This window comes from Thamnophis elegans, chromosome 1, assembly GCF_009769535.1.
Source record: "Thamnophis elegans isolate rThaEle1 chromosome 1, rThaEle1.pri, whole genome shotgun sequence".
Lineage (NCBI taxonomy): Eukaryota > Metazoa > Chordata > Lepidosauria > Squamata > Colubridae > Thamnophis > Thamnophis elegans.
Genome location: NC_045541.1, coordinates 113,547,838 through 113,563,169, shown reverse-complemented (window position 1 = coordinate 113,563,169; position 15,332 = coordinate 113,547,838). Strand labels below are relative to the sequence as shown.

The following is a 15,332-nucleotide window of genomic DNA, read 5'->3' as shown; positions in this document are numbered from 1 at the left end:
GCACCTTCCGCGTTTAGTCATGCCGGCCACATGACTACCGAGATGCCTTCTGACAGCGCTGGCTCTTCAGCTTTGAAACGGAGATGAGCACTGGCCCCTAGAGTCGTGAACAACTACCACATAAGTGTGAGGGGAACCTTTACCTTTATAGGAGATTCATAGTCACAATACTAAACCAATGCTTGCAGGGTAACTAATTCCCTTGGTTTCATGGACTTAAGGAACGTAATAATTTTCTTGTCAAAGGACTGCTTGAATTCATTAGATCAGAATGTTTAATAGTACTTTTCTTAGGAGAAAATGGAAATAAGTAAGAAAGCTATATCCCAGGATGGGAGGAGGAAGCTTTACTTTTCTCCTCATTCAATGTGTTGCCAGATTTTTGAGGAATGACTCCAGATTGTGAAATTCTCTTCCATGCTTTACTATTGGGCACTTTGTAGGTGTGGGTGGCAAATTTTGAGAGTCCTTTCCAAGGCAAAGGCAGATGTGTGCATGTATGCATGTATATTTTTATGAATGTATTTGTATGTATATGTACATATATTTTATTATTAATATGATACAACTACATGATATACACTATATACAAGTAGAAAGACAAATTTCCATCGAGGTTGCAAGTTGGAATTCTAATTTAGAGACAGGAGGACAGTTTTTATTGGTGTTATTAAACAAGTAGAATGATAATCCTTGTCATTTCATTCAGCAATTTATTCAGAGATTATAATCTATGAATAACACCATATACCAATAGGAACCTGTCAGCAGCTGTAAAAATCAAAATGGCTTCTTCTAGGTAATGTGAAACTTCTTTTAAAGAGGAGGACAACATGAACAAGAAAAATAATTCAGGTCTGTGCTTTACCTTCCTCAAGATATAGGATTGGTTTAATGGAATATTCATTTGATCATATTTTGATTCATATCTTTATTAATCCACAGAATCTGTGTCAAAATAAGGCCACCTATTTTTTTTTCTTATTTTTGATGCTTTCTGAACTCATGCCTACATTACTGAGTCATGATGAAATGTCTTAATTTAATTTTTTAAAATTATTTCTTTCTTTACTAAATTTATTTCCCAACCATCTTGTTTTGAAGTAACTTGATATGGAAAAGTGTACCATAAATAAGATATGATTTATCTGTTCAGCAAAATACTTGGGGATGGAGGGAAGAGAACCCTCTTCCTGCCAGTCTGTTCCATTCTTCATCATCCAAGCTCCACCCACATTCCAAAGGAAGCTACGTAACTGTTGCTATATACAGAATCCTCTTCATCATCTTATTTACATCTGAGATTCTTTCCAGCTTCTCACTACTCTGTCATCTACTTTAAGAGAGCTTCCTTCTGGAAATGAAATATGAGAAGGTGTGCTTTCCATATTTCCTTTTGCCACGAAAAAAGACCATCCATCTTCTGTGGCTCTTGATGTTCCTCAGTAATCTAACTGTGACTACCAGACAAATACTTCCTCAGGGCTATATTTACGCTTCTTATGAGGTGACCATCCCACAGTTATTCACTGTAAAAGCTGGACAACAGGAACAACAGAATGTCACTTGTCTCCTTCAGTTTGAGGGAAAGAAAATCATCATGCACCTCACACAAAAGAAGAATTTTGTTCCTAAGCATTTGCCTATCTTCACCTATAGTAAGGATGGGGATCTGCAGCTGGACTATCCATTCTTCAGGGATGATTGCTACTACCATGGTTTTGTGCAGGACAGACCCTTCTCTCTGGTCACTCTCAGTTTTTGCTCAGGAGGTCTCAAAGGCATACTGCAGTTAGAAAATAAGACATATGAAATTGAACCAGTACAGGGTTCTCCTACCTTTCAGCATGTGATATTTCGTTTAGAAGAAAAAGAGACTGCTATCCAAATGAGATGTGGCCTAACCCAGGAAGAGCAAAAACATCAAGAGACCATGTTCCAAGACATAGAGAATGTAGTTTCCAAAACTGCATCCAAAGGAGACTGGTGGCTTCGCACTCGATATGTAGAAATTGCTTTTGTGATTGAACATGAACGTTATTTAATGTTTGGCAGAAATGAAACTGTTATTGCTTTGCAAGTTCTTGACATTATTCATATTGCCAATTCTTTTTATGAACCTCTTTCTGTTCGGTTATCTGTAGCTGGACTGGAAATCTGGTCACAAAAGAACTTCATGACGATTTCTCCTGCCATAGATATCACTCTTCAGGATTTCACTGACTGGAGGAGAGACTTCTTGGTTAATCATCTAAAAAGTGATGTTGGTCACTTATTTGCATATAAGTCTTTTGAATTTTCACTTGGGTCAGCTTATGTAGGAACAGTTTGTGATGAAAGGATGGGATCTGCTGTTATCTCATATAAGACTACCAGTTTGTCCATTATCAGTAGCATATTTGCCCATGAATTAGGGCATAATCTTGGCATGCAGCATGATGAACAGTACTGTAGTTGTGGTAACGCTTACTGCATTATGGCTCCAGTTCATAAAGTGACTGATAAATTTAGCAATTGTAGTTATAATGACTATTTTCTCACAATGAATACTCCATGCTTGTTAAGTCCTCCAGACCCTGGTAGAATCTTTAAAATCGAATCATGTGGCAATAAAGTAGTAGATAAGGAAGAGCAATGTGACTGTGGTTCAGAAGCTCAATGCAAGCTGGATCCATGTTGTCAGTCTAATTGTACATTTCGGTCTGGTGTCAGTTGTGCTTTTGGTGAGTGCTGCGCTAAGTGTCAATACCTTAAGTCTGGAACTATTTGCAGAAAGAAGACTAACTATTGTGATCTTCCTGAATACTGCAATGGGACTTTTGAGTGGTGTCCAGAAGATGTTTACATGCAGGACGGTGCCCTATGTAGTAAAGATGCGTACTGTTATCGTGGAAGCTGCATATCTGAAGATACGCAGTGCAAAATGATTTTTGGCTTCAGTGCAAAAACTGCTACAGATCTTTGCTTTAGAGAAATGAATGCTAAAGGCGATCGCTTTGGCAATTGTGGCCTTAAACATGGCATTTACCACAAATGTCAAACTAAGAATACTCTGTGTGGCCGAATCCAGTGTGAAAATGTCCAAATCTTACCTTCTTTGGAGGAACACAGCACCATAATTCAAGTCCCTCTTGGTGATAAGCAGTGCTGGAGTACAGGCTACCACAGTGGAATGAAGACGGCCGATATTGGAGCAGTGACAGATGGAAGTCCTTGTGGCAAAGACAAGATGTGCATTAACAGAAAATGCGTGAGCATGTCTCACTTGAATTATGACTGTAACTTCACCAAGTGCCATAATCGGGGAGTGTGCAACAGTCACAAACATTGTCATTGTGATTATGGCTGGGGTCCTCCAGATTGCCTGAAGAAAGGGCATGGTGGTAGCATTGATAGTGGGCCTCCTCAACCACGCAAACGTTTAACCACTATTGCAAAAGCTGGGATTATTGGAGGGATTATATATGTCTTTTCTTCTGCTTTTGTTTTGGTTAGCGTAGGGATATATTTTAGATACGGATTTATTCACTTATTTAGAAGGCTTAGAAGAACTGAGTCATCAACTACAGAAGCGAGTGCACAGTAAATCACAGAAATGAAGTATATCAAATATGTTCAGAAGGGTTAATGGATATTATTATATAAAATTTATTTGAGCCTCTGGAATTTTGGTATTAATTTATCTTGCTGAAAAATATTGAACTTAATTTCAGGCAGTGTCATTTGTAAAAGTTCTGTTTTGGTGCCTGGGAACCAACTCTCTGGTAAAAGCTGAAAACATTTCATTGGGAATTTACTACACTAATTAATTACCAAAGAAGAAGAAGAAAATAATAATATAGCATTGCCTTTTCAAAATTCTAGCCGAAACATAGTATGGGTGATTAGGATAAACTGATCTTCCTGAAGCAAACTTCTTCGCAGCTATTGCTCAAAGAGGAGGAAAATATTGCAACAACAACAACAAAAATCACTCATTGTTTTTATGGATTGTACAGGTATCAACCTATATCACATTTTACTACTACCATGTTTCCCCGAAAATAAGACAGGGTCTTATTTTTTTTTTGCCCAAAAAATGTGGCTTGGGCCTTATTATCAGAGGAAGGCTTATTGTTTTGGGGTTGCTGGGTGGCTGCTCTCTTGCGAGTGGGCTCCCAAAGAGCCAGGCACAGCCTCATGGGCGAACAGCTGTGTTGCTCTGTCACAGCAGTGCAGCACAGCAGCCATGAAGGGACCACGCTCACGAGCAGCCACTCGGAAAAACCCCTTTCAAGCTGGACACAGTGCCATTCACTGACCTAGGGGTATCGGCAAGCTGTGTGAGTGCCTGTTCGCCGCCGCCCGGCTCTTGCTGCTTGGTGCCTTCGAAATGCCAGTGAATGGTGCTCTGTATGGCTGGAGAGGGGGGTTGCATGAGCGGCTGTTCTGATCCTGCGTCTCCCAGCCTCACGGTGCCCTGGCCCAGCTCTCCCTGCAGAGCCAGAGTACCTTCACTGCTGCTGCCGGTGCCATCCCAGCATGGCTTTTTCGGCGGTTTCCAAACCGAGTCTTCTGGCAGTGGCCGCTCTGGGCATATGCTCTATGGTTATGGGTCAGCTGCCGGCAGAGCGTACTCCCAGAGCCACAGAGCGTACGCCATAGATACCTCATTTCTCTAAGATATCCTGAAGGCGCCAAGCAACGTGATCACCTTGCCCCCCCCCCCCGTTTCCACGGCTTGGCACCTTCGGGATACCACTAGGTTGGTGAGCGGTGCTCTGCCTGGCTGGAGGTGAGGGTTGTCCAGGGGGTTTATTTGCAGGAGAGGGCTTATATTTTTGCCCACCAGAAAAATGTGGCAAGACCTTAGTTTCAGGACAGGTTGTATTTTTGGGGAAACACAGTAATAAATACTACTAGTAGTTCTCTTCTCATCATCTTTCCCATGTCCTAGACTTATCTTCTTCGCATCAAGGGCCACCTGTACAAATAGCACACACTCTGAGTAGGAAAATCACATGGCAGATTGCAGTGAGTTCAAGACTGGAATCTGCCTTGTGTGCTGGAAGACTCCATGGAAGAATTAAATTTGAAGAGATAGTTTCTCTTGATAGGAAGTCTTCTTTATATGACACCCCTGTGCTTTAGAACTGATTGCCAGTACTTCATACCATGAGGGACACTGATGCCCCCTTTCCTCTTAATCAAAACATTTGATTATTGAACTGTAGTAAAACCAAGTACCATCCCATCCTCCAGTGTTATCAGAGACAATGAACGGGAAATCACACAAGACTACTGAATGGGTCAGAAAGATGTCTTTTATCCATTCTCAGTGAGTACCTGCAATTTGGGGGCATTTTTGGAAAAGATAACTCATACATTTCCTAGTTCTTGCAGTTCATGATGAAGAGCCCCAATAGAGGCTCCCCCCCCCACTAAACGAATTGGACATTTGCAATGGCTCAAGAAAAGACATTAGCCAGTGAAACTGCACTGCACAAGTGGCAGAAACCAGAAAGAGAAACTGAGGTACATGGTATCGCATTGAGTGGATTAAAAATGCAAAGCAACAAGCTCAGATAACATAAGAACGCCTTCTTCGCAATTCACTGAACATAGATTCAGACATATCAACATCTGCGTATACTGCAGAGGATTATATATTCTGTGCAGATTGAAGAATGTAGAATGTAGCGGTTTTTCAATAAGGTGATATGCTGTGTTAGTATGACCTCAACACTGTACTAAAAAGTCAGATGACCTAGTTTCAGATGAACTTGACTTTTCAAAGGTTAATGAAGATCAGCAGCTGCATCATGTTCAGAATGTGTATAAGAACTAGCCAAGATGATGTAACAATGTTAATTGAAGCTTAGTAGACGATGTTTTGGACTACATTATGCATGGATAGCAAGAATACTTTCTATTGCATATTTTCAAAAGAGCCTCCTCTCAAATTTATTTATTGATACATTAATTTATATGGACGTCCATCTATCCAAAAAACTCTTGGCAGCAAACAAGATGAAAACAAAGGGTTGCAATAAACCTTACCAAACAATGAATAAAAGGATATTGAAATTCATTTAAACTGCAGCACCACTAATCGCATACAACCAGCCCACTACTAACATCTTGACTCTGATGCCTATGGGAAAAACCCTTTTGAAAGACCAGTAGACTACAAACTGTCCACGTTTTGGGGGCGGAGGGGGGGGCAATGCTGTTCCATAGGCCAGGTGGCATAATAGAAAAGGCATGCTTTTGGGGATCACCAGAAGACATTGTTTTTTCAGTGGTACCAGAGCACACCTACTTTACCAGATCTGGTAGAATGGGCAAAAATCACCAGGGAGAGGCAGTCCTGCAAAAACTCTAGTCCTAAGCTATTTAACACTTTAAGGGTAACAATCATCTTCAACTGTCCTCAAGCCTATTAGGAACTGGTACCACTTACCGTGTTTCGCCGAAAATATGACACGGTCTTATTTTCTTTTTACTTACAAAATATGGCCTTGGGCTCATTATAGGGGAAGGCTTATTGTTTTGGGGTTGCCGGACGGCTGCTCCCTTGCGAACTGACTCCCAAAGAGCCGGGCACAGCCTCAGGGGCGAAGCAGCCATGAGGTGACCAAGCTCACGAGCAACCGCCTGGCAAACCCCCTCTCAAGCCGGGCAGAGCGCCATTCACTGACCTAGGGGGTATCCCTAAGGTGCCAAGCCACGTGGTGCTCTGCCCGCTCCCCAGCTTCCGCGGCTTGGCACATTAGGGATACCCCCTAGGTCAGTGCATGGACCTCTTCCCGGCTGGAGAAGGGGGCTGCATGAGGACCTGTTCCACCCCCAGCAGGCATGCCTCCTAGCCTCAACATGTGCTGGCCCAGCTCCCTGCAGCAGCTGCTGCTGCGCTCCAAGTATAACGTCTTCTCCGGTTCCAAACTCCCAAACTCGGCTGCCAGATCTTCCAGCAACGGCCACTCTAGGAGTGCGCTCTATGGTTGTGGGCTGGCTGCTGGAAGACTCTCTGTCCGGAAGGCTCTCTTACAGAGTCTTCCAGCAGCCAGCCCATAACCATAGAGCGCACTCCTAGAGTGGCCGCTGCTGGCAGCCGAGTTTGGGAGTTTGGAACCGGAGAAGACGTTATGCTTGGAGCACAGCGGTGGCTACTGCTGCTGCAGGGAGAGCTGGGCAACTCCCCCCTCTGGCCAGGCAGAACGCCACTCCCCAACCTAGCGGTATCCCAAAGGCAGCAAGCAATGTGAGCGCCTTTCTCCCCCCCAGCTCCTGTGGCTTGGCGCCTTCAGGATACCGCTATGTCGGTGAGTGGTGTTCTGCCTGGTCGGAGGCAGGTGTGTGTGTGTGTGTCCAGGGGATTTATTTTCCAGGGGTGGGCTTATATTTTTACTTACGTGAAAAATGTGGCAAGGCTTTAGTTTCAGGACAGGTTGTATTTTCGGGGAAACACGGTACACAGTAGCATTGTTGCATGGGTATAATATAGGTATGTATGGCACTGCACTCTTGACCAGCTGAATGCTGTTCAAGGGCAGCCCCATGTAGACCATGCTGCAGTAGTCCAATCAAATTACTAAGGCGTGAGTGATTATTGAGCATTGTCTCTCTATTTAGAAATACAGTAAGTTCAAATGAGGCACAAGATGTATCTCTGCAAAAGTTGTCCTGGCTAAGGCTGCCACCAGCTCCTTGAGCAAGAACCAAGAGAACCCCCATATTATGCTTCCTGACTGGAATAGTGTAATCCCATTCCCCATTGTGGAAAATCACATGCTGATGATTCTTAATCCCTGTAGCATTAGGTTCCCAAGGCTGAAGATGAAAGAATGTAATCCACCCACGGATAGCTGAACCAACAGAAGTTTATTGAGCAAAGCATTCCATGGGTAGCAGAATCAACAACAGAATCAACAGCAAAATTATTAATCATGAAACATCATTCTTATAGCATTTGCAGCTTCTTAGTTCTCACCTACTTTACATGTTATTTCATTATTGGTTAACAAGTCTCCAAGGCACAATAATTGGTTAGTCATTACATCATTGGTGTTTGTGAGAATGTGCATGTTCTCACACACTGAATGAATCAAGTGTTATCAAATGAGTGAATGTTACAGGTTTATATTTTGTATCATCCCGTGCCCTTGATGCCTGGGAACACACTGCAACAGCAAAGAATAGCTGACAAGCAAAGATTTGCTGCAGATTGCTGCAGTTTGTACTTACACGTGTAACCTCAGTTCTAAGGACCATCCAGATGATTTACTGTAAAAACCCTACAAATCCCATGCTGAAAAATGATATCAACCAGCAGTTTCATATAGAGCACGTGTGTCAAACATTGCTGTCAGTGTGTTGAAGGTCCAGTCTCTTGAAGCACTTCATCATTACAGACGTTAGTGCAATTGGTCTGTAGTCATTAAGGCTGTTTATTGCTGTTTTCTTCGGGACTGGAATGATAGTGTCTGCTTTTGGACATGATGGAACACTGGGAGTTTGCAGGGAGATGTTAAAAATCCTTGTTAGGACCTCTGATAGTTGGTCAGCACAGGTTTTTACCACTATCTGGGTCTGCAGCTTTATTAGAATTCACGGCCTTCAATGCAGCTCTCACTTGGTGTTCATGAAGGGAGAGTGGCTGGAAATTGGAAGGCCAGCAGGCTGGGGCTACAGGGTCAGGTCTCTTGACCTCGTAGCGGGCAAAGAATATGTTCAATTCCTCTACCAACGAGGCATCGGAGTTGACAATCTTCATCATATTGCCCTTATAGTTGGATATGTGCTGCAGTCCCTGCCTCACTTGCCTCGGATTGTTGTCTGCTAGATGGTTCTCCACCTTTTTTTATATTTTTGTTTAGCTACCTTGATGCCTCTCCGTAGATTTGCTCTGGCCTCATTGTATTTATCTCTGTCCCCTGCCTTAAAGGTGGAATTCTGGGCTCTCAGAAGTATCTGTACCTCTGCTGACATCCAGGGTTTACAATTCCTGTAGACTCTTATGCACTTGTCCACTATTATATTATCAGTGCATGTTTTGATATATGAAGAGTACGGTGTTGGTGTATTCATGCAGTTTTAGATGTTCAAATATGCGCCACTCAGTGGTTTCAAAGCAATCCTGCAACTGACTGAATGTACCTTCTGACCAGATTTTAACAGTTTTCATGACTGGCTGTGTTCTTTTCCTAAGAGGGAGATACTTTGGGCATAACAGCAGAGAGAGAGGTCGGATGTGCCCAGGTAGGGGGGAAGGGGAATTTCTCTGTATGGCTGTTTTAAGTTTGAGTACATATGGTCTAAAATGTTCTTCCCTCTGGTGGGCATTGCAAATTCTACACAAACTTAGGGAGAACAGTCTTTAGATTGGTTTGGTTAAGTCCCCAGCCACGACAAAAGTGCCCTCGGGATGAGTTTGCTGCTTCCTTGAGATGACATCATATAGCTTAGAGAGTTCCATGCAACATTGACATCAGGTAAAATATAGACAGCGATAATTATCATAGTGATAATTAGCGATAATTATCATAGTGATTAACCTACGTGCCATAGGTTTGCCATCATGGCTCTAGGCAGATAAAATAACCTACATATGACAGTCATCAATTCCACATCTGGGGAACAGTACGTATATATTACTCTGCTATTAGCACACCAGTCACTGTGTATAGAAATACAAGGTGGTCCTCCTTTGCTCTTACCAGATTTGCCATTTCTATCGGAGCGGTAGATGGCATGGCTAGTTAGCCCCACTGCCTCATTGGGTACGAATGGCTGTGGCCAGGTCTCCGTCACAATCATCACTCAGCATTCGTGGATAAACCTCCATGCTGCCATCTGCAGCTCTAGTTCGTCGATTTTATGGATGAGAGAGCTAGTGTTTGTCAAAAAAATGCTTGCTAGCCCTGGTCTGTGGGGCTGTTTCCATAGCTGAGCTAACAGACCAGCTCTACATCCACACTTCTGTTTCCGCTCCTTTCACCACTGTTCATGCTTCCCAGATCTGACAATGATCCATGGAGAACCTGGAAGTCTTGCTATGCAGTTCGGTATGTTATGGGACCGCTGGAAATCACTGGTAATATCGGATTGACTTGCAAAACTGATGTAACTCTGCATGGCTGTAGACAAGTTTTACCCCATAAACTCCACTGTTCACTCACAAACATACACACATTATTCCAAACAGCCCACCGACACTGGGAGCTCAGAGCCGCAGTATCTGCATGCAATGCCATCTTGGATTATGCATCCAACTGCATCTTGGATTATCCACCCAAAACTACAAAAGCAGTACAGTCATACAGGGCATTTTTCAAATCGACCAGGATCCATTTATGGATTGTTTCCAACTTTCCTGTAAAGGAGGGTGGGTCGCTCAAGTTAAAAACCTAGCAATGACTAAACTATTCTTTGGCTGTCAGTTTTTGTTCTTGCTCTATGAAGCTCCACCCATATTCCAAAGAATTCCATGTATTGTTGCTATGGTCAGAATCTTTCAACTTGTGATTCGTACACATCCTTCCTTACTTTTTCTCTAGCCCACAAAAGTTATAGTGGACTCTCTTTCCACGAATAAGGTGTCAAGAGGTTCTACTTTGATGGGTTTCTTTCTCTCGATGGGAAATGGATATGTATATTTCATGGCTATTTGTGATGCTGTTGAGGAAGAGCTTGGCTGGGACCGTTGAAGAGAAATGGCCTCCAGGCTTTAAGCGTATTTCTTATGAAATAATCATTCCCAGGAAAGTGACTCCCAAGTCTGGACATGAGGAACCAGAGCATGTAAGCTATTTACTGCAGATTGGAGGGAATAAGCAAGTGGTACATCTCAGACAGAAGTGGGGTTTGGTGCCTAAACATTTCCCTGTGTTCTACTATAATGAAGAAGGAGATCTCCAGATGGAGCAACCTTTCATCAGAGGTGATTGTTTTTATCGTGGCTTTGTTCAGGACAAACCCTCTTCTCTGGTCACCCTCAGCTTTTGCTCAGGAGGACTCAGAGGTATTTTGCAATTAGAAAACAGAACATATGAAATTGAGCCAGTTGAGGCATCTGATATCTTTCAGCATGTTTTATATGCTCTGGAAGAAGAACAAGGTGCGATCTCGATGAGATGTGGACTTACGAAAGAAGAGGAATGGTATCAAAAGGCCATTATGCCAAAAATGGAAAACCTACAGGATAGAGGTGCTTCCAAGTGGTGGCCACACACTAGACATGCAGAGATTGCTTTTGTGATAGATCATGAACGATATTTGAAATTTAACAGAAATAAAACTCTGGTTGCTATGGATGTAATAGATATTCTTCATATAGCAAATTCAATGTATGAGCCACTGTCTGTTAAACTGTCTTTAGCTGGACTGGAAATCTGGACCCAAAGGAATCCCATAAACCTTAAGTGGGACATACATAAGACCCTTAGATCTTTCACTGATTGGAGAAAACGATCACTACAAAGACGTCTAAGGAATGACGCTGCTCATTTATTTGCATTCAAGAATTTTAGTGAACTAGGATTAGCATTCATAGGAGGAATTTGTACTGATGACTATGGATCTGCTGTTGAACAATACGTAACCCCCAGCCTGTTCACTATATCTTTAATCTTTGTTCATGAGCTAGGACATAATCTCGGAATGAGCCATGATAGAAAATATTGTTCATGTGAAAAAGTTCGCTGTGTTATGGGGGCAGCTCTTTCAGGCTATGGTAAGTTCAGCAATTGTAGCTATAAGGATTATTTCAAGAACAGAAATGCAAAGTGTTTACTAGATCTACCAAATCCAAATAAAACATACACCATCAAATTTTGTGGAAACAAGGCAGTGGATGATGGGGAGCAATGTGATTGTGGTTCTGAAGCTCAGTGCAAGTCAGATCCCTGTTGCCAATCTAATTGTATGTTGCGTCCTGGTGCTACTTGTGCCTTTGGCTTATGTTGTAACAAGTGTCAGTATCAAAAAGCTGGAACTGTTTGCAGAACAACGACTAGCAGTTGTGATCTTCTTGAATACTGCAATGGAACTTCTGAAAGGTGTCCTGAAGATGTTCATGTGATGGATGGTACCCCATGCAGAGATGGTACATATTGCTACAATGGGAATTGCAACACTCACGACAAACAGTGCAAAACAATTTTTGGCAGCAGTGCAATAGCTGCTTCTGATGTTTGCTTCAGGGAAATGAATACCAAAGGTGATCGTTTTGGAAACTGTGGCCTTCAATATAAGAACTATAAAAAATGTAAAGTTGAGAATGTCCTGTGTGGCCGTATCCAGTGTGACAATGTGGAAAGCTTGCCTTCTTTGGAGGAACACAGTACAATAATTCAAACTTCCATTGACAAGAAGCAGTGCTGGGGTATCGACTACCACCTTGGAATCGGCATCATGGATATAGGCGCAGTGAAAGATAGCACCCCTTGTGGCAGTGACATGATATGCATCCATCAAAAGTGTGTCAGTATAGGCAGCTTAATGTATGATTGTACCGTCACAAAGTGCCATAATCGGGGAGTGTGTAATAGTCGTAAACATTGTCACTGTGATTACGGATGGAAACCTCCTGACTGTCAATACGAAGGCTATGGAGGCAGCATAGACAGCGGACCATCTTCAAAACTGTATTCCAACAGACATTTTTCAAAAACTAGAGAGATAGGAGGATTAATATATGGCCTTTGTGGTGCTATTGTTTCTATTGCTTTGGTTGTACATTTCAAAAATACACTAATGGACAAGTTTAAGAAATGGAGGGGGAAAAATTCATCCAACAGAATCAACAGAAGAATATCAACAGTAAATCATAAAGCATAACAACATCCAAGGTATCAGATATAAAGCTTGGAAGCAATGGATAAAGACTAAAAGAACTAACTTGGGGGGCATCTTAGTGTTTAAATTATATTTTAACATTTTTCTTTCAGATTGATTTATGAAAAACCTTTATTTGAAAGGAAAGGTCTTCTGATATACATTAATTTTATTTAAGAGGCATCCTTTTTATCTGAATTTCTGTATCACAAAAGAGGGAAAGTTCTAAAATTAATTCATAACTTTCAATAGAAACTAGGGAGAGAAACTAAATCCTGTGGTAGCCTTCTCCAATTGGACAGTCATAATACAAGAGGAATTCAGTAGAAATGATCAATGATACTTCCTCGTAACCCAGAGATAAATGTCTTTCATCTCTACTATCAGTAGCACTATGACGTCTTTGTATTTTTCCTCTTCATTTGATAGAACCATCTTCTTCACACCAAGAATCACTTGTACAATCAGCATGCTCCTTTCCTAGTAGGAAAGGATCACACAAGACTACTAAATAGGTCAGGAAGATGTCTTTAACAGCTCTCAGTGAGCACCGAATCTTGGTTGGAAACATGTGAAATTGCCTTCTTGAGATGATTGTATCCAGCCTTGTCTTTTTCGTAACTCTTTGTGGATTTTGCAATATTACGTTTCTTATTTGTGATCCTGCTCTGCTTGTGAATTTCCATGTATTGCCACTCCTTTAAATATCCAATGGCAGCTCTTTCATCGCTCCTGTTCTGAAACATCATACTTCCTAGTTTATTCCACATACTGCAATGCTATTCATTTCTGTTTTTGCTTTGACAGTGGAAAGGCATGGATTACTTATTTGTCCCAAATACAATTATCCATTGATTTACTTTCCAAAATCCCTTGATGTAAATAAAGCTTTCAAAGGATTTTTTGATGTTTTTCTTCATAATGTAGAATACCTAGAAGAAACTGCTGTCATATTTCTTAGTAGTTATTGCTTCTAGACTGGGAGGAGCTGTTTTCTTCAAAACATCTTCTCACAAAAGCCAACCAGTTCTTAAATTGCCACATATATGCTTGACTCCCCATCTTTCTCTGCTACATTTATCTTAGAAATTCACAGTATTGTGGTTCCTAGAAAATCCAGTTGGCAGGCTTGAAAACTTTTTCTGGGAAAGATGACCAGGGAAACAGAAACACAGGGATTGAGAGGAAAAAGGAAGATGGCAGCCCTTCTCCAAGAACTTTAATAGTTTGTTCAATCCACACTGTGTGCCAACTCAGTTACTTTGACAGTGGAGTTTTTTCCTTTGATTCTTGCAGAAGCTTTCCCCTAACAAATTTGGGAAACCATTTAAGTTCCATTTGAAAAGTCCCAGCCTAGAGGAGCAAATGTGGAAAGGATATTTATACATAAGCTTTTATTTTTGGAGGGTAGTTGGAGTAGATGTACAAAGAGCTGTGTAACACTTCCACACTTCCACCAATTCACAATAACCATCATAGGAAAATAATCAGATGATGATTTTCCCTATTCTTATATTGAATGTCACAGACTTTAGATGGGGTGCATTCCACTGATCTAACTAAGGGCTTTGGATACCTGGAGATACAGTTGGGCTGGTGGAGGATTTTGCAGTCAGAAGTGTCAAGTCCAATAAATGTAACACTTCCAATTATTTGGTAAATGCCGTAGGTATCACTCAAAGAGCTTTGACAATCATTGCCTTAATGATTGTTCCTTTTCTTTAAAAAAAAAAACCACCTTGATTTTGTGTTCTTTTTTACTTTTTTTGATTGTTTTTCATCATATGGAAGATGTCCTAATATTGTTACAGTATATCTACAAGTCTCACTTTCTTATTTTTCAATAATAGTAATGCTGACTGGTGTCTTTCAGTTACATGTTCTGAATTTTAAAATCCCATAAGATCTCTTCTGCATCTTTTCTAAAACTTTTCAGGAATATGGTCCTAGTAATTGTTGATAACCATGAAGCCAAACATTTCACATAAGTTCCAATATACAATTTTTGCAACTCTGTGTGATGTTACTTCAGCTCAGTTTGGACAATTTTGCTACAGCCACTAATGAAATTTTAGTTTCAACTTTGATTTAACATGGTTTAATCCCAATTTATCTAGGTGTTGATTGTTGGTGATCTTGTGTTCTGGTACCACTGAAAAAAAACAGGAGTCATCTACAGTAAGGACTGTAACAATTTTTAGGTATGACAGACAGCAAAAGACTGTCCCGGTACATTCATGAATACCAACTATCAGTGGGAAGACAAATGAAAACTTCTTAATCCCACAACATATGGACAGACACAACCATAATTTGAATGGGGAAATGGTTAGCGTCCTTAACCAAGCTAATTCTCAAAGTGCAAGGGAATTCTTGGAAACTTGGTATGCAGACAAATCAGCCATCAGCAGGCACACAGAAATAAAACAACATTTGCAAACCATTGGAAAGAGAGAATAAAAAAGTTTAAAAGGAGACAAAGAGATCAAGACATTCATTTTCGGAATTTATTTTTA

The 15,332-nt window shown here is 41.3% G+C and overlaps 2 protein-coding genes across 2 annotated transcripts; both read left to right on the top strand.

Annotated features, from left to right (window-relative positions):
- The first annotated feature begins 1,360 nt into the window (after nt 1-1,360).
- On the top strand, nt 1,361-5,827 carry LOC116505861 (disintegrin and metalloproteinase domain-containing protein 20-like). Its single transcript, XM_032213309.1, has 2 exons — nt 1,361-3,490; nt 5,738-5,827. Exons 1-2 carry the CDS (start codon nt 1,361-1,363, stop codon nt 5,825-5,827), a joined length of 2,220 nt encoding a protein of 739 aa, XP_032069200.1.
- A 4,784-nt stretch (nt 5,828-10,611) lies between these two features.
- Nucleotides 10,612-12,819, top strand: LOC116505852 (disintegrin and metalloproteinase domain-containing protein 20-like; the record flags this gene model as incomplete). Its single annotated transcript, XM_032213297.1, has 1 exon — nt 10,612-12,819. A coding segment is annotated over one exon (2,208 nt), but the record flags the coding sequence as incomplete, so codon positions are not given.
- Nucleotides 12,820-15,332: the final 2,513 nt, after the last annotated feature.

What these genes read in the sequence shown, in the direction of transcription:
- LOC116505861 (XM_032213309.1), top strand. Translation starts at nt 1,361, where the DNA reads ATGAAATATGAGAAGGTGTGCTTTCCATATTTCCTTTTGCCACGAAAA. An exon ending in TTTCTTCTGCTTTTGTTTTG is followed by an intron (nt 3,491 to 5,737) that starts GTTAGCGTAGGG and finishes TGTACTAAAAAG; the next exon opens with TCAGATGACCTAGTTTCAGA.